General features: G+C 44.4%; 1 protein-coding gene and 1 pseudogene across 1 annotated transcript in view; one reads left to right on the top strand and one right to left on the bottom strand.

Annotated features, from left to right (window-relative positions):
* PKD1L1 (polycystin 1 like 1, transient receptor potential channel interacting) overlaps positions 1 to 24,174 on the bottom strand; it is a 1,739,639-nt gene that overhangs the window by 136,334 nt on the left and 1,579,131 nt on the right. Inside the window, exon 59 of the mRNA XM_086964902.1 lies at positions 11,291 to 11,395. Within this exon, the coding sequence (XP_086821028.1) occupies positions 11,291 to 11,395 (105 nt within the window). The remainder of the gene's footprint in view (positions 1 to 11,290; positions 11,396 to 24,174) is intronic.
* Positions 6,245 to 8,231, top strand: LOC147722364 (18S ribosomal RNA; annotated as a pseudogene).

Here is a 24,174-nt window from a genome sequence, read left to right as displayed (position 1 = left end):
GTGACCTCCCTTGCGACCGGGACCATGAGCGACGCGGAGCCGACTGCCGGACCTCGAGGAGCTTTCGGGATCGCTCCCGCAAACACTTCGGGCCATGTTCTGGCAGTCTGAGCACAACTTGAGGTCATGGTCACGCTCCAGGCAGTAGAAGCGGATCAGTCACTGACATCAGTCGTTAGAGGACCCGCAAGCCTTGAAGCCAGGCAACCCTCATGCGCCAGGAGTCGCTGTAGGACTCGAAAGAAGTCAACAAAAAGTCGCAAAAAGTCAGTCAGAAATTGACTGGGGGTATACTCTCTCTGGATCTGCACTGGCTGGCGGGAAAAAAGAAAGAACTGACATTAGCGTGCGAGGGTGGCACCTAAGTAACCTCTGCGATGTCATCCAGGCAACCGCGACGCTGACGATGGACGAGGAGTCGACCGACGTCACCTACTGACGCTCAGTGGTACTGCTGACAAAATCTTTCCGGATCCTGTCTGACGCCTAGGTAATATTTTAAGGTAAGGAATCAATAACTAACTGTTTCTTTCAGATCATAGTATTTGTGCAAGTAAGGCCTGTTTCCTCATGGGTTTGTATGAATGTTCTAGTATTAGTATTTTTCCCTCTTACAGAGTGCTTCTGCCAGACCATTCTAAATCTGAGCCCATTAACACTATATGCACTATTGGTGTGTGAAATTATGCTTGTGCAACATTTATCATGCCCAGAGGTGGGTGAAATTGTTCATGCCAAAGTCACGAGTGACATTTTGTATTCTAAAAGAACATGTGATTCGCAGGCAGGACTCAGTTTTCAGAATTCTGAACAGAAAGCCTTGAGGACGACTTGTTTGAAGTTTCTCACTGTCAAGGCACCGTGAGGTGAGACGTATCTGCTTAGAAGCACATGGGGAATCCTAGGTCTACCTCCAGCTGCAACAAGACTGAGATTTTCTCATTTCATTAGAAAATTTGCTGTTCAAAATTCTATAAAGAGCAGTTGAGAAGACTACAGGGATGTGCAAATGGATGGTGTCTTTAAGTAGAATAAAGCTTTGTTTACATTTCCTCCACATTTGGAGAGATAATTTAGTAAGGGATTTTACAGCCCATTTATGTCACTCTTCATACCTAGAATGAAAGAACGCCTGGTCATCTTCTCCCAGATAGGTACTGTTGGGGGTGAGAGCGACTCCCACACCAACTAAATGCTCCTTTAGGCTATCCACCGGTGGGATTTCAAGGCTCATTAACTGACCAGAGCCATCGTTCTATGCCTTGGCCTGGGAACCGCAGGCCTGTGAAGGTTTCCCCTGTTTCTGCAGAGTTCAAAGCTGACAGGTCCGAGTCAGAGCTGTGCAAGACCCAGGTCACATGCCCTAGGCTGCATTAGCTGGCTAATGGTGTCACAAACCAAACAGTATAGCAGGTACTACAGGCCAGGGGTAGTATTATCTACTTTGTCAGGGTGACGAGCTCTGACAGGCAATGGTCAGAGCACCAACTGGCTGAGAAGGGAGGGTGAGCCTTTGGGACTGGGTTCCATTTACTAGCCCATGGTTTCAAAAGGTGCCCAGGACGAGGTTCTGCAGGCTCATGGAGGGATCCCCTGCTTGAGCGGGGTGAAAATGTCTACCTAGGTACCAGTCAGAGTTCCGGGAAGGAGACATCCTTGTTTGGCCAAGACTGAGGCCAGGACCCTTGCTGCTGGCCTTCAGTGTCATACTTTACCCAGTTGGTCTACACCATGAGCAAACAGAAATTTCCCTCTGAAAACAGGGTGAGACCAGAAGGCTATTCTCTGAGACACATACAACAAACAATTGAAAAGGGTCCAAGGGCAAGTTTACCGACCGACCAGATATGTGCCCCAAACACAATATACAACAACAACTAATATCTGGGGGTCTGAAAGACAAGTGAGTAGGTCAGACAGATCGGATCACTAAACCAAACTATGCAAAATAACACCGGTGAAAGAAAGTTGGTAACTACTGGTCTAGTCAAGGCCCAGGAGTATATGGAGAAAAATTGTTCCCATCAGAAGCCACACTGTACCGCCCTTGTTGTCATCATTTGGGTTCTCCTTACCCAGGAGACAAAACGGCCAGTAAGTTGTTACCGTGACCGAAATGTGGTATGCGGGGAGTACAAGAAAGGAAATGAGTGACTAATGAAAAAGCAGTGTATGGTAGTTAGAGTGAAAAAGTGAGGGGTAATAGTAAAATTAGGTGAACTGGGTAGAAAAAGAAATTTATTAATATCTCCCAATCCCTAAGATTAAAAGGCAGGTGTGGGTGCTGGTTTTAAATAATAACCGCACTTTATGGTGGTCGACATGTTTCTGCATTCAAAAGAAAAAAGTTTCTAATGCATTCCTCAGGACCTAAATAATAATACACTACTGCTTTGTGAATAATAAATAATGAAGAAATATCACCTGGGGGTCCCAGGCGTACTCAACCGTATACTGTTAATGCATATTGGCATCGGATCCAAAACGAATGACAAACAAACAGATAAACAGAGAAACAAATGAGCATGAATAATTACTCAAATAGTGCTTGTTTCTAGACATACTGAAATATGTTCACTCATACCAGGACACAATCTCTGGTAAACACTCACACATGTATGTTGGTTGAGAGGCTTCACCCCACCTGGCTGCAGCGCAGGTAAAAGGAGCACCGCTCTAAAGATAATTATAAAACAATTATAGCGCGGTTTTTAGAGAGAAATAAAATAGAGTTTACTTGGAGACAGGAGGTAGTGTCAACCTCCAATGCATCATATTGATGGTTAACTTGTAGGCACCCCGCTGTAGTCTAGCCAAGTTAGAGAGGGCAGGTACTAGATGTAAGCAGGTACTAGATGTAAAAATATATCTGGGGGCTGCCAATTTTCATGAAGACCACATCTTAGGGTTAATAAGAAACTGCGTGGTTAAGCGATGTAGCTCTTAAACGAGTATTCACTGTTATGAAATGCCACAATTGAATGTTAAAAAGATGTGAAAAGTCTCTGCTACCGCCAAATGATATGCAGCCGCTTTTAGCTCACAAAAGCGGATTGCTTCTCTGTATGAGTATAGGGCTTGTCAGTAGGTGCCTCGTTGGGCACTGAGTCTTATATTTCCAACCAGCGGAGAGCCCGTTGAAAACAATAGCTTCTCCGTGTGCGCGTTAGCAAGCCTGTCACTGTGCGCAGCGAGGAGCGCGATGACACGCTTACCTCTTCGTCGGTTGAAGACAATGGCTTCTTCGTGTGCGCGTTAGCAAGCCTGTCACTATGCGCAGCGAGGAGCGCAATGGCACGCTTACCTCTCCGTCGGTGTCTCCGGGCAGTCCTCAGTACTGCTCGGGGGGGCACCGGCGATGAGTCGTAAAGCTTCTTTGAAGACTCGTGTTTTGCTCCCGGGGCCTCACGTGACCAGATGCGGTCACGTGGTACAGAGTGTTCTGGGATATGTAGTTCAGTGCGCAATAGCGCCTGATAGCAAACTGTAACCCGGTTTAGTGCTAAGGAATAAACTATCTAATTAATAAACGTTATGTCTGTGTGATTAGGAGCAAGCCCCTCTCTTATATTTATTACTAATACTCATCAGCATTAGGGAGATTTATTACAGGGCGGAAAAAATAATTAATTCAATGTGTGGCTCAAAACTAAACTCGTATGGATATGTTCGAGTATCAGCAGAAGACACTATCAATCAGAGGGACATCCAGGGTATAGGCTCGTTGAGGCCCTCCTTGTCGCTATTCTGGCGGTATACCCATTTTTGTTCAATTTTAAACAGGAAACGACTGACATATGCACATGAGTCAGGAATGTGCGGTTGTTCTAGGACAGTCCAACAAAAATCCTCAGGACTGTGACCCTTCTCCAGGAAATGTGCTGTTAGGCGAGTGGCTTGTTTCCGACAGCGCACTGTACTTTTGTGTTCTTGGATGCGTGTTCGTATTTTCCTGGTCGTCATGCCGACGTATCGTAATGGACAAGGGCACGTTATTAAGTAGATAAGATTGCTGCTGTTGCAGTTCGTGAACTTATTTTATCATGCATCTGGCGGAGATTGCTATGAAAGAAAACTACTTTCGCTTTCGGGTTACAGTTTGCTATCAGGCGCTATTGCGCACTGAACTACATATCCCAGAACACTCTGTACCACGTGACCGCATCTGGTCACGTGAGGCCCCGGGAGCAAAACAGGAGTCTTCAAAGAAGCTTTACGACTCATCGCCGGTGCCCCCCCGAGCAGTACTGAGGACTGCCCGGAGACACCGACGGAGAGGTAAGCGTGCCATTGCGCTCCTCGCTGCGCATAGTGACAGGCTTGCTAACGCGCACACGAAGAAGCCATTGTCTTCAACCGACGAAGAGGTAAGCGTGTCATCGCGCTCCTCGCTGCGCACAGTGACAGGCTTGCTAACGCGCACACGGAGAAGCTATTGTTTTCAACGGGCTCTCCGCTGGTTGGAAATATAAGACTTAGTGCCCAACGAGGCACCTACTGACAAGCCCTATACTCATACAGAGAAGCGATCCGCTTTTGTGAGCTAAAAGCGGCTGCATATCATTTGAGAGACTTTTCACATCTTTTTAACATTCAATTGTGGCATTTCATAACAGTGAATACTCGTTTAAGAGCTACATCGCTTAGCCACGCAGTTTCTTATTAACCCTAAGATGTGGTCTTCATGAAAATTGGCAGCCCCCAGATATATTTTTACATCTAGTACCTGCTTACATCTAGTACCTGCCCTCTCTAACTTGGCTAGACTACAGCGGGGTGCCTACAAGTTAACCATCAATATGATGCATTGGAGGTTGACACTACCTCCTGTCTCCAAGTAAACTCTATTTTATTTCTCTCTAAAAACCGCGCTATAATTGTTTTATAATTATCTTTAGAGCGGTGCTCCTTTTACCTGCGCTGCAGCCAGGTGGGGTGAAGCCTCTCAACCAACATACATGGGTGAGTGTTTACCAGAGATTGTGTCCTGGTATGAGTGAACATATTTCAGTATGTCTAGAAACAAGCACTATTTGAGTAATTATTCATGCTCATTTGTTTCTCTGTTTATCTGTTTGTTTGTCATTCGTTTTGGATCCGATGCCAATATGCATTAACAGTATACGGTTGAGTACGCCTGGGACCCCCAGGTGATATTTCTTCATTATTTATTATTCACAAAGCAGTAGTGTATTATTATTTAGGTCCTGAGGAATGCATTAGAAACTTTTTTCTTTTGAATGCAGAAACATGTCGACCACCATAAAGTGCGGTTATTATTTAAAACCAGCACCCACACCTGCCTTTTAATCTTAGGGATTGGGAGATATTAATAAATTTCTTTTTCTACCCAGTTCACCTAATTTTACTATTACCCCTCACTTTTTCACTCTAACTACCATACACTGCTTTTTCATTAGTCACTCATTTCCTTTCTTGTACTCCCCGCATACCACATTTCGGTCACGGTAACAACTTACTGGCCGTTTTGTCTCCTGGGTAAGGAGAACCCAAATGATGACGACAAGGGCGGTACAGTGTGGCTTCTGATGGGAACTATTTTTCTCCATATACTCCTGGGCCTTGACTAGACCAGTAGTTACCAACTTTCTTTCACCGGTGTTATTTTGCATAGTTTGGTTTAGTGATCCGATCTGTCTGACCTACTCACTTGTCTTTCAGACCCCCAGATATTGGCTATTCTCTGAGACCAATCATCTGTTCACACATGCCATAGGAATACATGTGGCACCCAGATGGCTGGGCTGCCTCGAAAGTTCAGATAAGGGGTCATTTGAAGTTCATAGCCTATACAGGGCTTCCGGAGGTCAGATACATTCACTCAAAAGTCCCCCTCCATCACCCCAGGTGCAGAGATTACAAAAACATGGTCTGCTGGATTAGCCGGAAGAGGGTGTTTGCTTGCAACCCAATTTTTATCTGATTGTCCTCAGAGGATCCCTGGTTGCCCTGTACAGTGCTCCATTGATTCAGGTTTTTAGCTGCCTACAAGGCCTGGGGGGATCTTTGGTGCGCATGCCTTCAAAGAGATCAAACAGAGGGTATGAATCAGATGTCTTGTGGCAGAGCAGCCTAGTTTGGGACGGACTAACCAGCACACTACTCTGATTGACAGGGTATACCTGGTCTTTTTAGGGATGGACTGCTTGGCCGACAACAGGTGTTTCACTTAAAGAGCTTCCACCCCACGTTGAACTATCGATTGAAGACTGTCGCTTTCGGGATCCTGATAATTTCATTAGCATATGCTGGTATCAAAAAGTACGCCTTACATTTGTGAGAACACAAGGTCAGTACAATGAAACTGTGCAATTTTGATTGCTCTGATAACTGGAAAGTTGTGGTAATTCTAGACCTAATACATGCCGATGACTGCTGGCTTCCTGGGATGCATACATTTACCAGACCAAGACCAATCCAGGCTTGCCTGGCTGCTTTGGTGACTAGATAAACTCATCTGATTGCATATCCCTGTGACTGACAGCACATTCAGATGTCTACATAAAATGTTATGTTCTGTGCCTACGGACCACAGGTAAAGTGGAGGGTTCAATTCCATAAAGGGAATCTGAGGAACAGTGACCACAACCAAGATAAGCAGCAGGTGTGCGAATGGTTGTTCCTAACTTTTGGGAGGCAGTGATGAAAAATAACAATATAGGTGCCTTTGCGGGCCCTGTATTTCTAATGATAACACCTCAAATCCATTAACAAGGATCCACTGGAGGGCAGGTTTTGTGTCAGCAGCTGCGCTAACCCCACCTCCAATAGCGTATATTAAACTTACAGCAGGTGAAAAGTGGATAGTTGGGATACAGCTGGAGGCCCAACACATGGTTAGCTACTGCCTGGCCCAGACCCTAACTCTCAGCAGCCCCTTGATGCTTAACTGAGAGTCCTGTAGATCTGAAGACTTTTCTTTGAAAAAATTTGATTTTCAAAGCAGGCCGCTGGCCTAAATACTGTTACTGATTTTCGGAACTGGGGTATTCATATTGGTCTGCAAGAGGTGAAATTCTTGAAATATGCAGATGAACCAAACTGGTACAAAAGGGGGTGGTGATGGACGGAGCATCTGAATCAATCAAACACTCCCACCCAGTCAAAAGATCTGGGTTTAATCTATCACCATTCTTTAGCCCACTCTGCCACCCCAGTTCAGACATGACTATATGCAAATCAGTCTGACCCTGTGCCTCATGGGAACAGTCCAGCCCTCACTGCCAAGCCATGTCTTCCCTGGACTGGAAACAAGCTTCCGAGGACCGGTTTCCGGCATTCCAGCCATCTTCAGCCCGGCTTGCTTAAATCCAGTGGCAAAGTGAGCAAGGGACTCACGTCTGAGCATACCCTGCCATACTTATGGCGGCCAAAAGCGAAGGCATTTGCCAAGAAACTTTTCATTAATGAAGAACTAAAGTCAGAGGTTGGAAGACAATGGGACACTTTTGGAATTCTGATCCTAAATGATGCTGACTGGGAATCCAGTAAATTAATTCCGATAAACTGTCCAGCAGCTTCAGAGAAATCAAAACCTTTAAGTTCTAGGAAGAGTATGGTTGCAATGTTGAAACTTAAAGGATATGACCGAAGGACCAATATTAGGAGTTGAGCCTGAAACCTAATTGAATTTGACTCAATTTGGCCTGCACATGGAAAGGATTGACAGATTGATAGATCTTTCTCAAATCTGAGGTGACAGTGCCTGGCTATTCATAGCTGGTGGGGCGATTCCTCTGGTTAATTCAGATAACCTATAGAAATCCTCCATGCTAACTAGTTAAGTGGCATGCCGTGTTCGGTGTTTAACTACTTATGTGGACAAGTGGCATTCAGCCACACAAGATCAAGCAAGAATAATTCTGTCATGCCCTTAGATGCCTGCAGCTGCACGCACACTACACGGAATGCAGCAGTGTGCGTCTACCCCCCGCCGATAGGTGCAAGTATTACAATTATTCCCATGATTACATTCATTTGCCAGGTATGAGGAATTCCCAGTAAGTGTGTATCAAACTCACATTGATAAAGTCCCTGTCTTTTGTGCACACTACCCATTGCTACTACTGACTGGATAGTTTAGTGAGGTTCTCAGATCGGCCCCACTCAGATAAGCAACAGCCCTGGAGGTGCACCAAGAAGATGATCAAACCAGACTATTTAGTAGAATTAAAAGCCATAACAAGGATTTCTTAGGTGAAGATGCAAGCTAGAGATGATGCAAGCCTTACACTGTTGCATCCCAGCCAGATCACAGCCATTGGGAATGGACCAACCACTACCTTCAAGTGCTGGTTGGCATGGAGGTATGTGGTTTTTGGGGTCTGAGTGGGATGAGCTCCTTCCCTGGCGGATACCCAAGGGCCCAGGGCTCTCCTCAAGGCAGAGCAGGGATGAGCTTGGCAGAGCAAGTGATGAGGACCACACCCCAGGTATGGGAAGGGGCCAACACACAGATAGCTCTCCAGATTGGGAACCCAGGCTTACCCAACACAATCCCGGGGAACTGAAGTGGGAAGTTGAGTTTGAGTCGAAGAGGGTGAGTTTTCAGGGGTGCTTGTTTGTCACACGTGTGGGAAGGAGAGGCATGGCCTACCTATCAGGCACCCACTGGTGGACCAACATTGCAAAACATTGCCTGTCTGAAGTTTGCTTGAACATCAATCAACTTGGAGGCCCTCCCAGGGTGTGGATGTTGCTCAAGGGAGGTTTGCTCCCTTTGTCCTCCAAGGTCAGACCCCACACTACCCATTACATTACCCAAATCCTGGCTTGGAGGTACACTGCCATCATTCCTGGCCTCCCTCTTATGAGGAAGGCAGGCACCAGTCCTGTGCCAGGGTGAAACTATGAGGCATTTGACTGAGTGCCATGTGTGACTGGTGTTCCACAGCAGCGCATGTGGAACGCCTTAGGTACCCCTTACTTGACCAGGGATGGAATGCTAACCTACTCCTGGGAATTAAATTCCGGTTATACCTGGCCTCTCTTTAATAGCGCCGGTCTCCTGCGGTGAAACCATGTTTGGCTGTCTGTGGTGTACCATGGCTGCTCGCATGCACTGCCTTGGACACTACTTCCATAACCGAGATGGGAGACTACCCTAATCCTGTAGGTAGCCAGCTATGCACTTGACTCTTGACATGCAGGGAGGGTTGAGGCCTGGGTCCCACAAGCCGTGATGGGTAGCAGATGGCCAATGCGCTGGAAGAGCGACACTCCCCTGTTGTCAGGTACCTAGTAGCCCAGCAACATTTGGCTTGGGAGCGGTTTGCAGAAATGTATGATCCTGCCCTGGTGTTGAATGGACCAGTGGCAAAGCTACCTGCCTCTGCTCCTGATTGGCTGTCTGGTGATATGGGTTGTGACTCCCAGTTCAAGCACCAGAAACCTTTTTTGGACTGTTGAGCCTGACTTGAACAGAGGAACCTGGTGGGGTGCTGGTCTGTCTTGCAGTGCAGGTGGCAGATGGGCAACAGTGTCTTTCTCCTATCTCTCCTGCGGATGGAAGAACACTGCAAGGAATGTCGGTCTGTGGGTCACTTGAATGTCAATCTCTTGAGGCCCTCCCAGGTTGTGTCGCTTGGGCTGTCACAAGGGGCTTTCGTCTCTTTGTTTCTCGGTCCAGACCCTGATCGTCCACTGCAGGATCCTCAGTCCTGGCACAGATGTTTGCTGCCAGTGCCCCTTCCATGACTAATGTTGGAAGGCCATGCCACTGATGTGACGTGTGGGTTCTGACTCCTATTCTTCGGGTGTAGGTCTCCGATCTGTGAAATAGCATGCTCACATAACGTCATGGGGGACAGAGGCCCCAAACTAGAGAGCCACTGAGCTCAAGAGGTCATTCTCTAGGCTTCAGCACCTGACTACAACCTCCGGGACTGCAGTGTGACTGAAAGAGGGCCACCTTGATTGCCCATAGTGCACTGCATAGACTTGGGGCAAAAAGTGCTAAATCATTCATAGATTACCTGTTTCAGGTTCAGGGTTTCCGAAGTTACAAATCAACTATTTTGATGAGATGTTTTGAAAGTCATCATGTGAGCCAAGAATTTGACTCTCTGGGCACATTTCTACTGATCAGCAACATCACCAGATGGCCCAAGTGGACATTAGTGGAGGCAAGCTGGTTGTGCCTTCTTAGCAGCTCCAGTGGGCCTTGGTTATCTCGTTGACTGCTGACTACAGCCATCTGGTCTGCGCATGGCAGACAAGATGCCTGGAGGGCAGGCAGGTCCACCTGTATCTAACTTGCCATTCCTCCTGGCTTAATAGTTGAGGGGAATGGTTTCATGGATTGGCATAAAGGGTGTAGGGGGCTTAAACCACCCTGGCTAAACAAACCGGGGTTCCAGAAAGGCAGATGGCACTCGTGGAAAACCACAGCTGAATGACAAGGCTGGCAGTCCCAGGCAGGGAGTAGTGTGACTAGCTTGCAGAAACCTCAGTGAGAGGTCAATCAAGCCCACGCAAGGGGCTGGGACCGGTTCTACCATCCCACCAGGGTGGCTGCTGACCAAGGTAGATTCTCATTGCTGTCCGAGCTGACCAGTCCCAAGAAGCCCGATGAGAGGTTGTTGAAGCCTGTGTGGATGCCAGGGTCCTAGTCCTGGTCACTTGATGTAGAGCCACCTTCCCTATCTAGTGCAGAGTATCATCAGACTGAAGAGGATTGTTGTGCTGCTCTGGGCGGCCAGCTTAAAGAAGACCTAGTGAGGCATGGGTGAAGCCTGCGCAAATGCCTGGCCTGGGCCTGAGCCAGTGCTCTCAACACCAGCCACGGCCATGTTCCCTTTCTTGGACAGTGTCTTCCCAGTCCCCTTGACCACCAAGTTTTAAGTGATCTGCCTGTTAAATAACATTTTGGCTAAAACAACATCAGTAATGTTTCATTCTCAAGGGAGATTCAGCCAATGGGCTAGTACAGGTGTGCCAAGTCTGTACAGTTGTACACATACCAAGGTCATTTAGGGAGTGTCAACATTTGGGGTAGATTTCTATTCCTGCTAACTGAAGGTAAAAGTCCCTTTGCAGCTAACAACCTATCATTCCTTCTGGGTAATTACATTCTATGGATTTAACATCAAATAAACATGTGCAGTTAAAGCAGTGAGAAACACCAATTTCTAAGGTGCCAGCTTCTATTTCGTGCTAACTCTGATCTTTCAGCTTCTAATATAATCGGAATCGCTCTTAACCAGGAACTATTTGCCTTTATTATCCTATATTGCGACAGCACTACAAGTATAAAAAAATAGTCACTGACCTCTACCCAGTTCCATGGTTCTTGCCAGTAGTTCAGGAAACCACGCTGAGTCATGGTAGTCAGTTGAGAGTAACAGTGAATTAGGACAAGTCCTAGGTAAACCATCTAGAATTAGAAAACAATGAATATAATTTCCGGAGTGATGCTTTTTCCAAAGAATTGTATAGGAGTTAAAAATTAACAAGCCATCTTAGTAACAGTAATCCCTATTTTTGCAACTGTCACCATAACAGACTCAAAATGTTTTGATAAATGTAAAAGAAATCAATAAAAAAGAAAAGAAAATGTATGCCGCAGGATTTAATAAGAATAAGAGCATGTCATTTTTGGAAATTATCTTTGGAATTGGCAAATCCCAAGCAGAATTCATCCACCTAAGAACACGTGTTTAACGGTGATGACACTTCCTTTATTGCATTTTTGCTCGTTTACAAAGCACTGTGACCCAGCTTACACATCGAGTGCACTTACCTGTTTTCTGCGTGACATATTCTTAAGCAGGAGTGCTTGGCGCAGACTGTGACAGTGTGCCTGATTATATTAAAAAAATGTGCATTCAGAGTAAACACAAACTTTGACACTTCTGTTGTGTGGCGATTTAGATTCTGTATGCCTTTTCCCGATTCATGCCCTTATATAGGTACAATTCACATTGCCCTTATATAGGCATAGAACTCCAGTCCTTATTTAGGCATAGTCCATCCGGCCCAAATACAGGCATGATTATTTCCGTTCATCAAACGTCACAATGATTTCTTGGAAAACCAGACTCTTAAGCAGAAAGGACATGCCCTAGCCTGGATATTGATATCTCCAAGAAACTCATTTATTATGCATGAACAACTATTCCTTAGGGGTTCATCCATGACGTTCATATGCCCGACTTTACATCAATGCTGGCATTCCTAAACACCTTCAAGGTATACATATACCTTCACTTACTATACACGGTGTGGTTCGGTGCAGTTCAACTGCCTACTTGCCCGACGCAGCTCGCTACAGCAAGTGCCGAAGGAAGCCGACTCTCCAGCTGATGCACTGATCAGAAGCTGTCCTCTCCTGCCGAGAATCCAGCTCCAGAGTTTTTGACTCCCCTTGCGGGGTGTTGGGAAATCGAGTATGTGAAAGAGATACCAACCTCTCTCATTCTAAGGTATGGAACTGATTAGAACCTAGAGAAACCTTTGGCAACTCTTGGCAAAAACTAAACCTATGCTAAAGACCACACTTACCTCTTACCTCGTACTAGACCTAGTTTAGGCACATTGGGGTAGGTATATTTTAGAAGCACCATTTGAGTATTTTAGCCTGTGTTATTTATGTATGTATTTTTATGTCATAACACTACACACTGCTGTTACAGTATTATTTTATACTACTGTTTACGCTGTACGCATTATACTTTGCATTCTGTCTAACGATTGTAGCAGTTCACCTCTCTTGCATGAGAAAGAAGACTGTTCAATAAACCCCTTTCATTGAAACGCCCGTCTCTCTATTTTCTCTGCACCCCTTTGAAAACGAAGCATGCACGATTGACTGAGTAAAATAGTTATCTATTGTTTCCACGACTCTGAAGATATTTGATCCAGTCCTAGGGAAACAAAGTTGTCATGTTTATGTGGTTGTCAGAAACTAATCCCTTCTTGTGTATGCGTGAAAGTTTGAAGTGACCTCGGAGCTAGCTCGCACTCACAATTAAGTTTAGTATATTCGATAGAGACATACTGACCTCAGTCCTATGTCAAATCTATAGGATATATTATTCCAATGCACAGAGCCTATTGGGAATATAGGAACTACACTACATGGTGCCCAATGTTTGGTAAGGCACTAATTCAATGCTAGATACTAAATTAACTCAGTCGTGCTTTTCTCAGAGACCCCCTTTTTCCGTAAATTCTCCAACAGACGTCTGGAGTTGGTAAAGGGATAAAATCCGCCATATCAGAGGAGGACGAAAAATCCTATGTATTAGCTTTTTGCTTTGTTCAACGTTGAAGGATGCAGTGTTCCGAAATATTGTGCACCTTATCTTTGTTTCCTTGAAACTTGCTCTGCAAACTTTCAGTCAACAAAATGGCAGACGAAGATAATCCCGAGGCCAGCGGAGCTACAGGCGACAACGCCGTCCTAGCTTTTAATCAAACAGGTTTTAATAAAACCGACAAGGATGCTTTATGCATTCCTATGAATTTAAGGAAAGCCATCACTATAAAACTTATAAAAATGGCCTAACATCGAGAGGTGGAAGGATAGTTTTTGTGATAGAGGCACATGAATATCACCAGACAGAGGTATTCTATTCGTGGATAGTCTTCCTTGAAGCAAATCCAGTAACACATGTGTTTCACTTCTACAAAGAAGATGAACCACCGGAGGAATACATTCTTTTCAAGGATATTGAAATTCCACTCAAATACCACGAGCATGAGCTCTGGTTTAAAGGCGCGCTAAAACATTTAAATCACATTACCAGGCTATGTCCACTAGGTAAACCAGGAGCAACATGGTCGGCCATAGCTGGCTACATACCTGACCCGGACATTGAAGCAATGTTGGATGATGAATTACCTAGTAATATACAAAGATTAGTAGAATTATACAGTTAAACCCCAACTGTCTGAAAGTCCAGAAAAAGTATTTACTAAAAATCCTCCTACATCTTCTAAAAAGAAGTGGGAACACACTAAACAAACTTCTAAAGAGAAGTGTTCTCATCCCAGAGTTCGGTCTCCTCAAAAGGAGCGCTCTGAAAGGAGGTGTAACCTCAGGAATAGGGATAATTTTAGAAAAACCTGATAGATATCAAGACACTGATACTCGTTCCTCTCGTATCTTTCAGACTTCATCACAGAAATTAGAAAGAAGAGGACAGTCAGAAATCAAGGAAGAACCTGTGAAGTCCAAAGACTATCAACACGTTCAGAGGATCTTGAGGACAACTCAAGAACGGAGAATGGGCTCAGACAATGTTGGACAGCACAGCAGAAGTCACCATAGCTAGCAAGAACTTAAAGGATCATCTGGAGACAGTGGACTTGAATGAATTTATTCAAGTTGAAACTGCAGATACCAGGGTTAGTTCTCCACATACGTTATATGAAATAACACTCCGGATGGAAGAAGACATACCAAGAAAGATAAGACCACTCTTTTGGGAGCGACTCTCTAAGGGTTATGACATTCTTCTAGCTGACAAAGACTGGCCTCCAGAATTTGTCAGGGAGTGCCCACATGGCGAAGACATCATTATGCCAGCCTTCTCCAACCACATTCCAATTCATTTAAAATATACTTACACCAGGAAATGGGCAGTTACCCAGGCTCCTTAATTATACAAAAATCAGGTAGGATGGGATGAGGATTCTCCTCACCATTAAATTCAGTTAAAAAAACAACCAACTGCACAAAGGCAGTATCCAGATAAGCAAGAAGCTAAAAAACAGGTCAGGGAGATCTTAGATCAACTTGAATATCAGGGGTTGATTGAAACATGCACCTCGTCAATGAACAATCCTTTGTTTCCTGTCTCCAAACCAGACAATACATATTGTCTAGATTTGGATTACAGACATCTAAATTCTTGTTGCAAAACATTTGCAGTGCAAAATGCACATAGTACAGCATTACTGAATAACATTGTGCGTAAAAAATATAAAATCACATTAGATATTTCTAACGGGTCCTTTTGTCAAAATATTGCACCAGAAAACAGGTATTTGACCGCTTTCTCAATTATGGGGACACTGCGTCACTTCTGTCGTCTCCCTCAGGGATTTAAGAATAGTCCTGGGTTATTTTCAGCAAGGGTAACAGAGTTACTACAAAGTTATGATGACGAAGCATTGTCATATGTTGATGACATCAATCTGACAGACGATGACTTGGATAGGCACTTGAACAGAGTCAACACCATTATACTGAGATTCGCCTCTGTAGGGTACAAATTCAATTTAAAAAAATCTAGAATCAACCATCTCAACGTCCTTTTTCTAGGATACAAATTATCAACTGAAGGCAAAAGCCTGGCAGCAAACTTTCTAGAGAAATGTGTGCTGCTCTAACCTCCAAAAACGCTGAAAAACTTAGTCGATTCCAGGTTTCCTGAATTTCGGAAGAACTTATATACTAAATTACGCAGAAAGGGTTAAACCTCTCTATGAATTAATCAAACCTGATTTCAAATCAGTTAGTTGGGCACAAAAACACACAGAAATGTTGTGCTCTTTGCAAACAGACATGTTAGCAACTAACCATTTGCAAACAAGCGTAAACGTACGCAACTTAGTGATCCGAATCATACCAGGACAATGCAGATTCACGTACTTACCTTTTAACAAGGTGAAAAAGTACAAATAGCTTACAAATAACACTTGTACACACAAGCAGAAATGAAATTCACTTCAACAGAAAAAATACTGACAGCTGTTCCGACTGCTAAAACAAAAGAAAGAGCCCTCGCACAGGGTAAGCGCATTATACTCGTGACAAAAGCAAGCATTCCAAATGCTAAAGCTTTAGATCCAAGATGGATACAATGGGTTAATTCTCTTGCTGCTACAGACGTTGAATATGTTTTTGACCCATATTTGAAAAGACAAGCATTTCTACAATACGAACGAGAATGTCCTCTGCCTACAGAAATTCAGCCTCTATAGCAGTATGAATGTATAATTTATACGGACGGATCAGCTCAACCAGCTACAGGGGGTAAACAAGCCTATAGTGCAGCGTGCGCGATCGTTAAAGGTCGATGGCGCAATGGCAAATTCTGACCATTGGTCACTAAAACGCAATCTCTAGGATATTGTAAAGCTCAGCGAGCTGAACTACAAGCCTTCAAGATGGCACTAGAGAATACGGACCGCAAATTCCCCACACTGATAGTGTGCGATTCGTATTACTGTGTTCAATCTCACAATATATACTTGCAAAACTTGATTCAAAATGGTTACAAAGATGCAAAAGGTGGCACAATCAAGCATAAAATGCTTCAGGAACAAGTAGTTCAATTACGAGAAGGACTACAAAACACTCATGTGATACATACGCTGAGTCTTCAACGTGATGGTGTTCACGTTGCAGGGAAATCATTGCTGATGAAGCCGCGAAGTCAGCTTTGCAAACGGCTTCCGTAGCTGCAATCACTCGTTCAAAAACAAAAATAGACAGCAAAATAATGCTGGCTGTCAATGCTTTAAGCAAAGACAGTGGTAAAACATTACCGAAAGGGTATCCACTTAAATACTCGTATATAACTGATGCGAACAATGTTCCTTTTGCTCGAATCCCTAGAGTGGGGGATAGGGTAATTCCAAACATGGAACATAGATTAGGACTAATTTTAGCAGCACATGAAGGGCTCGCCTCTGCTCATGCAGGTGTTTTCGCCACAGTGTCATTATTAAAACAGAGATACTGGTGGCCGCACTTGAGGAAACAAACCAGAAATTATGTTTTGGATGTGAAATATGCCAAAACATGAAAGTATCTACTGTGAAACGTCCTGCGCAGACGTCCTGTTAATTTCAGATAAACTATTAGCTTGTGTTTACCTGGACCACTGCAGTGCCTTACAGAGGGATGGTAGCTATAAATATATCATGATAGCAGTGGATTCGTGCTCAAGGTTCATTTGGATGTGGCCTCAGCGCTCGGCTGACGGTTGAACTGTTATAAAAGATTTGCGAGTCTTTATCGGCACATACGCAGTCAGCACGCTACATTCTGACATGGGTCCTGCGTTTTGCTCTCAAGCTTACAAGGATGCCATGGCCAAATTGGGCATTGCATTGCAGTACTCTAGTCCATTCCATCCTGAGGGAAATTCGGTTGTGGAGAAAACAAAACGGGACATAAAGCAATCTATAACAGCTAGGGTATTAGTGTCTGGTGACGGGTAGGTCAAACATCTAATAAGTGTCCAACGTAGTCTTAACTTGCCAAGAAGTTCTCTAGGGGGTATAACTCCATATGAGGTCCTTTTTGGGACTAGGATGCTGGTTGCGGACCTCGATTGTCAGACTTCAGTAGTAGACCAAAAACCATTTGATATTAAAGATCGTTTGGCTGTTTTACAGGACTTAAATGAAATAAGAACAAAACAATACAACGTGTTCCTGCAGCCAACCACCACTGAAGAAAAATCGACCGTCCCAGCAAGGCCTGTTTGGATTCCTATTCCATTCCTGTTGAAGATTCTACACTTATTCAAGATTTCATTAAGTGACTTTGTTTCATCTAGTACCTTTTCTGATGATTGGGACTTCAAGACTGTTAATAATATGATGTCAGACTTAGAAATGTCTGCAGTATTCACAAATCATACATTTTTAGAAGGTTCATCAGACTATGAACACATGTACTGTTATAATCACTATGGACATCATTTCTTGCACAAATCTGCAAATCCTAGAAATGTATTAATGTATAACCAATGGGAACATTGTCCTTCGCCACTAAACTTTTGCCAATAAGTTTCTATACTTTTCAGGGTTCAATGTATCAAATGCTGAATCATTTTACTATAAAAATGTAAAAAAAACAGGAATGAAAAGTTGGTCGACCAATACAAAACAGATTTATACTGCATCCTTTTATGCCCAACTGTCTAAACTAGGTTTCGACTTTTGGAAAGACAACATAGAGATAAAAACTGTCTGGGGTACAAAAGATTGGGAGGCACAGGGTGTAGAAGCTATATTTAGAGCCTGTATCATCCCTGAGCAAATTCTGTTTTTGAATGACACTGTCCAACAGACGTCTTGTCTTGGGTTAGCCAAGATAAAGGACCTGAACAATCCGTCCATACCTACACATGATAGCAATAACACTTCAGAGGGGGAGGTCGACGTACATACTATTATTTTGCATCACAACAGAACAGATTGGAAAAATGCTTAATCTGGCCCACAGACACAAACAACTGTCAAGATAGATTCCTGAACACAGGGTTTCACATTCACTACGCCAGACCCCAGATTTGTTCAAGGACAGCATCCAGGAATAGTAGCAACATGCAGTGTAGGCAAACTGTGCCTTGAATGGTTACATAGATCTACACTTAAGGATGTAAAGCAACACTTATCTTTACTTAAAGATGGCGCTGATCTTAGGGAATTCTTGCTAGGACCAAGAATACTGTGTCATAAACGTTTTATATATGCCGGTATCTATGCTGCTGATAATGAAGCATGGAAGATTACACAAGCAGAGACGGCAGAACGAATAAGAGAATTTGATCGTATTAATTTAGAGAAAACTCTCTCTGTAGTTGAAAATGGGTTAACAACTCTGTCATCCAGGATATATTCATTGGACAGCATAGTGTCTTCTGCCATAGACATCATGGAACAGGACTTTGTCCTGTTGCAACATGGTCAGTCGCAATTACGTTCTATCATGCTATTAGGCTGGACGTTGCAAAACTTTTGTTCAGGCTATGTGCCTTGGCGTTTGACGAATACTACGTCACTGTTTTCAGAATTCAGTCTCACTGATAAATAGATCAAATTGGCACAAAGGGGAGCAGACTATACGGTGCTGAGCATTGAAAAACAGCTACTGAATGGACAATACATGGAACAATCACTCTGCCTGTTACAATTTTCCATTTTTATTATTGCCTAAAACATACACCAGCAGGCACATATGAAAGGTTGGGTAAAGAATACATCAAGACATCCTGGGAATTACAATACACACATAGACGTTGGAGTGGGGGTCCTGACGTGTTTCTTAGCGGAAATAACTGAAAACGCACTAAGCGGTTCTCTCCTTTGTCAGGGTATTAATTTACACGGGGCCTGCAATCGTTCTTCTAACAATTTATCCTAAAACCTGCAAGGTTCATAGCTGCACTGATTGATCCAATATTTGGACAAATTTCAAATGGAAGTTACCTCATGTTGAACGATTACTGCTGTGGCATGTTGCCAGGTATACCATATCTAGTAACTGTGTCAGCCAGAGTCACTTACTGTATGCAAGTATTGTTTCTAAAAACCAAGACAGACAAGGAGTCGCCTTTATGGCCTTCACTGAACATCTCTTCTATGGGAATTGATACTTTAAGCAGAACAAAAGCCATACTTTTGCAAAAAACTGTGCCAATAACATCGGCCAAAGGGACCTATGATCTGCAAGTCGCAAGGACTTCTGCCGAGATACATGCCCTCTAGATTACAAACTGCCCTGTACATTTCTCAGAAATGTTAAGTCGTATCTTAAACATGTCTGATACAAGCAGTATTGTACATGTATTTAAGACTGTATTATCTGGACTGTTAGCACCTTTTGAAGCAGTCCTATGAATATTTCCAAACTTCGTGCACTCTGTGTTTAGCGGACTGCCTCTCATTTTGGGACTCGCTTCAGAGATACTTTTTTTGCTGCTCCTGCTGCGATATGGCAAGCCAATTCACCAGCGACACCCAGTTGTCCTTAGAGACAACTCTACTGGCGATGAAGTTTCATGAGCGTATCGTCTACATTTTGGGATTAACTCGTTCAGACCAATCTGGAAAGATTGCATCTTACCTGTTCTACTCTGCCTGCTATGTGGAGAAGAATGCGCGTTAGACTCATGTCTCACACTCCCATCAGTCATGCCAACGGATGTTGATAATTTGTTTGAACCGGTAACAGCCCATACGCAGTGTTGTCCCCAGCGGCTACCAATTGTGATGACGGCATTCATGGAGATCTCACAGATGTAAATTGCTGATGGTGAGGTGTGAGAGGAAACAGGCGCGCAGGTACCATCTATTACGAACATTGCTATTGCGACTAATGCTGACGGTGATGCTTCACATCTATGTGCGGTTAATCTTCTAAACAAGGTAATTCAACTTTCACCTACAATGGTAGACAACTTCTTTACAGACTTAGAAGATTTGATGTTTTCTCTAAACACTAACACTGACTTTTGATTTGGCACACAGTGTTCTGAAAGAGTTTGAATTCGACCTTCATTTTTCAAAACTAAGTTCTGACTGTGGGACTCTTTTTCCTATGATTACATTTTTTTTCTCCAAATTTGTACTTTTTCCTTTTTTTACACAAGTAATCTGCCTAAATAGAACTATTCATAGAGAACAAGATTCTTTGAAATAAAACTTCTAGAGACAATATTTGACCTTGTCCACATACACAAACATTTTTATGTAATCTGACATGGAATGGTTTTTGCCTTTTTTGTTCTATGTTTACAAGCCATTTCATAAATGTAAATTTTCTTGATTCATTCAGATAGCATTTACGAATGTCAACTATATGCTTAGAATGAAACATTGCTTTAAATGCGTACAGCACCAATGCTCTTTTTGTAGGTGTACCATTGCATTTTTATGTATTTTGGGTGGGTTAGAACACTTCAAGATTAGATATATTTAACTTGTTTAGAACTTAGTAATGTCGTACATAAGAAAGTGGAGTGGGTGTTGTGTGGCGATTTAGATTCCGTATGCATTTTCCCGATTCATGCCCTTACATAGGTGCAATTCATATTGCCCTTATATAGGCATGAACTCCAGTCCTTATTTAGGCATAGTCCATACAGCCCAAATACAGGCATGGCTACTTCCATCCATTCATCAAACGTCACAACGATTTCTTGGAAAACCAGACTCTTAAGCAGAAGGGACTTCCCCTAGCCTGGATATTGATTTCTCCAAGAAACTCATTATTATGCATGAACAACTATTCCTTAGGGGTTCATCCATGATGTTCATATGCCCGACTTTATGTCAATGCTGGCATTCCTAAACACCTTCCAGGTATAAATATACCTTCCCTTGCTATGGCAAAGCACGGTGTGGTTCGGTGCAGTTCGACTACCTACTTGCCCGAGCCAGCTCGCTACAGCAAGTGCCGAAGGAAGCCGACTCACCAGATGACGCACTAATCAGAAGCTGTCCTCTCCTGCCCAGAATCCAGCTCCAGTGTTTTTGATTCCTCTTGCGGGGTGTTGGGAAATCGAGTCCGTGAAAGAGATACCAACCTCTCTCATTCTAAGGTATGTAGCTGATTAGAACCTAGAGAAACCTTTGGCAACTCTTGGCAAAAACTAAAACTATGCTAGAGACCACACTTACTTCTTCCCTCATACTAGACCTAGGTTAGGTACATTGGGGTAGGTGTTTTTTAGAAGCACCCGTTGAGTATTTTAGCCTGTGTTATTTATGTATGCATTTTTTTATGTCATAACACTAGACAATGCTATTACAGTATTATTTTATACTACTGTTTATGCTGTACTCATACTTTGCATTCTGTCTAACGATTGTAGCAGTTCACCTCTTTTGCATGAGAAAGAAGACTGTTCAATAAACCCCTTTTATTGAACGCCTGTCTCTCTATTTTCTCTGCAACTCTGTAGAAACGAAGCATGCACAATTGAATGAGTAAAATAGTTATCTATACTTTCGACAACTCTGAAGATATTTGTTCCAGTCCTAGGGAAACAAAGTTGTCATGTTTATGCGGTTGTCAGAAACTAATCCCTTGTTGTGTATTCGAGAAAGTTTCTAGTGACCTCTGAGCTAGCTTGCACTCACAATTAAGTTTAGTATATTCGATAGAGACATACTGACCTAAGCGCTATGTCACATCTATAGGATATATTATTCCAATGCGCAGAGCCTATCGGGAATATAGGAACTACACTACACTTCAGTTCTCCCTCAGAGTGAGCGTATTTTGAAATACAGGGTTGTGGTTTGAAACAGTGTTTCTGTTTTCACGGTCTTTGAGAGAGGCGGGGCCAGCATCGGCCACACCAGAGGTATGGTGGTCGTGCCGGCCACCTAGGACAAAACAGGGCCGGGCCCGTCGTGCATAGCAATGACACGACAGGCCCACCTCTCCTAGCATTGGTCAGAGGTTCAGGGGTGCATCCCGGAAGTGATTACAATCACTTCCGGGTCGCACGTTGGAACAACGCCAGGCTGTTAGAACCGTCCTGGCCTAAGATAGGTGGGATAATAAAAGGCTGGGGAGCGGGAAAGTCTGCCTCTTTGCTCTCTGCTCCTTTCAGCTCGTCATATGGCATATCAGCCTCTCTAGGAGGCTGATTTTTAATTTCGGTCTTTTCTGTTTTACAGGTTGCCTGACCGGAAACAGAGGAGTTTTCGCATCGGGCTAGCCTCGCGGAGGGGCATCTTGATACTTTTTCCCTTTTGTTCTTACAGGCAGTGACTCGTGGCGGGACCGGCAGCTGCGGGGAGAAGCATGGTCGATTCTGGTGGAAACAGAATGGAACTACCTGTATTCAGTGCCGTTGGGGGTTCAGGGCTCATTACGGCATTTGTTGCACTCGCTCGCTGCTAGAGTGCGAGCGGCAGCCGGGGGAACCGTAAGTAGAGCGGGAGTGGGTTTCCCACCTGAGGCATTAGGAGCAGTGTTGGGGTGGGGGACATTACCTGTGTTACAGCAGCACGCTCGTAGTCGCAGCGCCCTTGTGTGGCATTAACAGTTTTGTGGCAGCACGCTCAAGGATTGATAGCGCATCGGTCGAGAGGGTGCAGCACGAGTAAGCACGCACAGCGTTTTTGTGTGGCAGAGACGCCGAATTTTAATGTGCAGCACTTTGGTGGAGATCAAGCCTTGTGGTGGGGAGCATTTACCACGTGTATTTAGCTGTGGGTCTGCATGGTTTTTGTTTTTGGGTGAGGCTCAACAGCAGCACAGTGCGCTCAAGGTGTTAGAAGTGCTGCATGACTGTGGGTGTGCAGTGAAAGGGGAAGGGGTTGTCATTAGCCACCCCTTCAACCTTGAATAGGGGCCACCCTTGATCTGTTTTAATGTGTGATTTTAGGCAACAGCGCATCCTGTACTTCACGGATCGGCAAGGGATCGGCAGCCAGAGTTATCGGGCTTCAGTACCTAGGAGGTCCTCGCCGGGGACACAGGTGGGCCAGCATTACAGCGCTTCCGGGAGCCACACAGGTTGAGAATACTCCCTGACGCACTGGATTAGCTGGTGTGAAGTGGCTCTGGTAGCGCAGGTGCTTTGGCCGCTGTGTACCCCCTACGTGTTTTAAGATAAGGCCTTGGACAGTGTTCCAGGCCATTTGGAGTGTGGTGGGTAGTGTGAAGCAGACTGCCCCAAGGGCCCCTTTGTATTTGGTAGGCATTTATAAGGAAGTTGGGGAGTTGCTAGCATTGTCACAGTAAGCCTCATTACAGTGTTGTACTAGAGATAATGGCCAGTAAGGCAATAGGTGGGGAGAAGCCTTCTCGCATAGAAAGGCTGATGCAAACCATGATGCGCAAGATGATGAACATGGAGGATAGAATGAAGAAGGTAGATGATATGGGGTTGGCACTGGCAGACCTCAGGGAGAAATTAGATGGACAGGAGGGGGGGCAGAATGGCAGAGACGTACAATAGTGGCCCCAACAAGGTTTTCCCCACCCCTATCAAAAAAGAGTGGAGCCAAGAAAGGAGCGACAAGCGCACCTGCTTTATCAGTGCCATGCCCCAGGGATGAAGGAGAAGAACAAGACCCATCAGGGATGGTCCCTCAGTTGGTGGGGGCGGTTGGTCAGCCAACACCAGGGGGAGGCCCCAATGGCTTCTGCGGGGGGGCCCCCATGGGTAATAATACACAGATCCCGGTTGCTCCTATGGGGGGGTTCCCAGTGGTGTTAGCCCGCAGTCCCCAATTGCTACTAAGGAGGGTGCCCCAAGCAGCAGTGGTCCCATTCCACTGGATTTAGTGTCCAACCTGGCAGTGGTTCTCCCTTGGCTAGGGAAAGTGGTTAATTGGTCTCCAGCAGGTGGGGCATCTGTCAGTGATGAGGATTTGCTCGCTAAGGCTAGGCAGACAGTGACTCAGCTGGACGGGGACAGGGGATACACCTGGGAGCAGGCTAGGCAC

Source organism: Lissotriton vulgaris, chromosome 4_1, assembly GCF_964263255.1.
Source record: "Lissotriton vulgaris chromosome 4_1, aLisVul1.2, whole genome shotgun sequence".
NCBI lineage: Eukaryota > Metazoa > Chordata > Amphibia > Caudata > Salamandridae > Lissotriton > Lissotriton vulgaris.
Note: the sequence above shows the minus strand (reverse complement) of the source record. Positions and strands in the feature narration are given on the sequence as shown.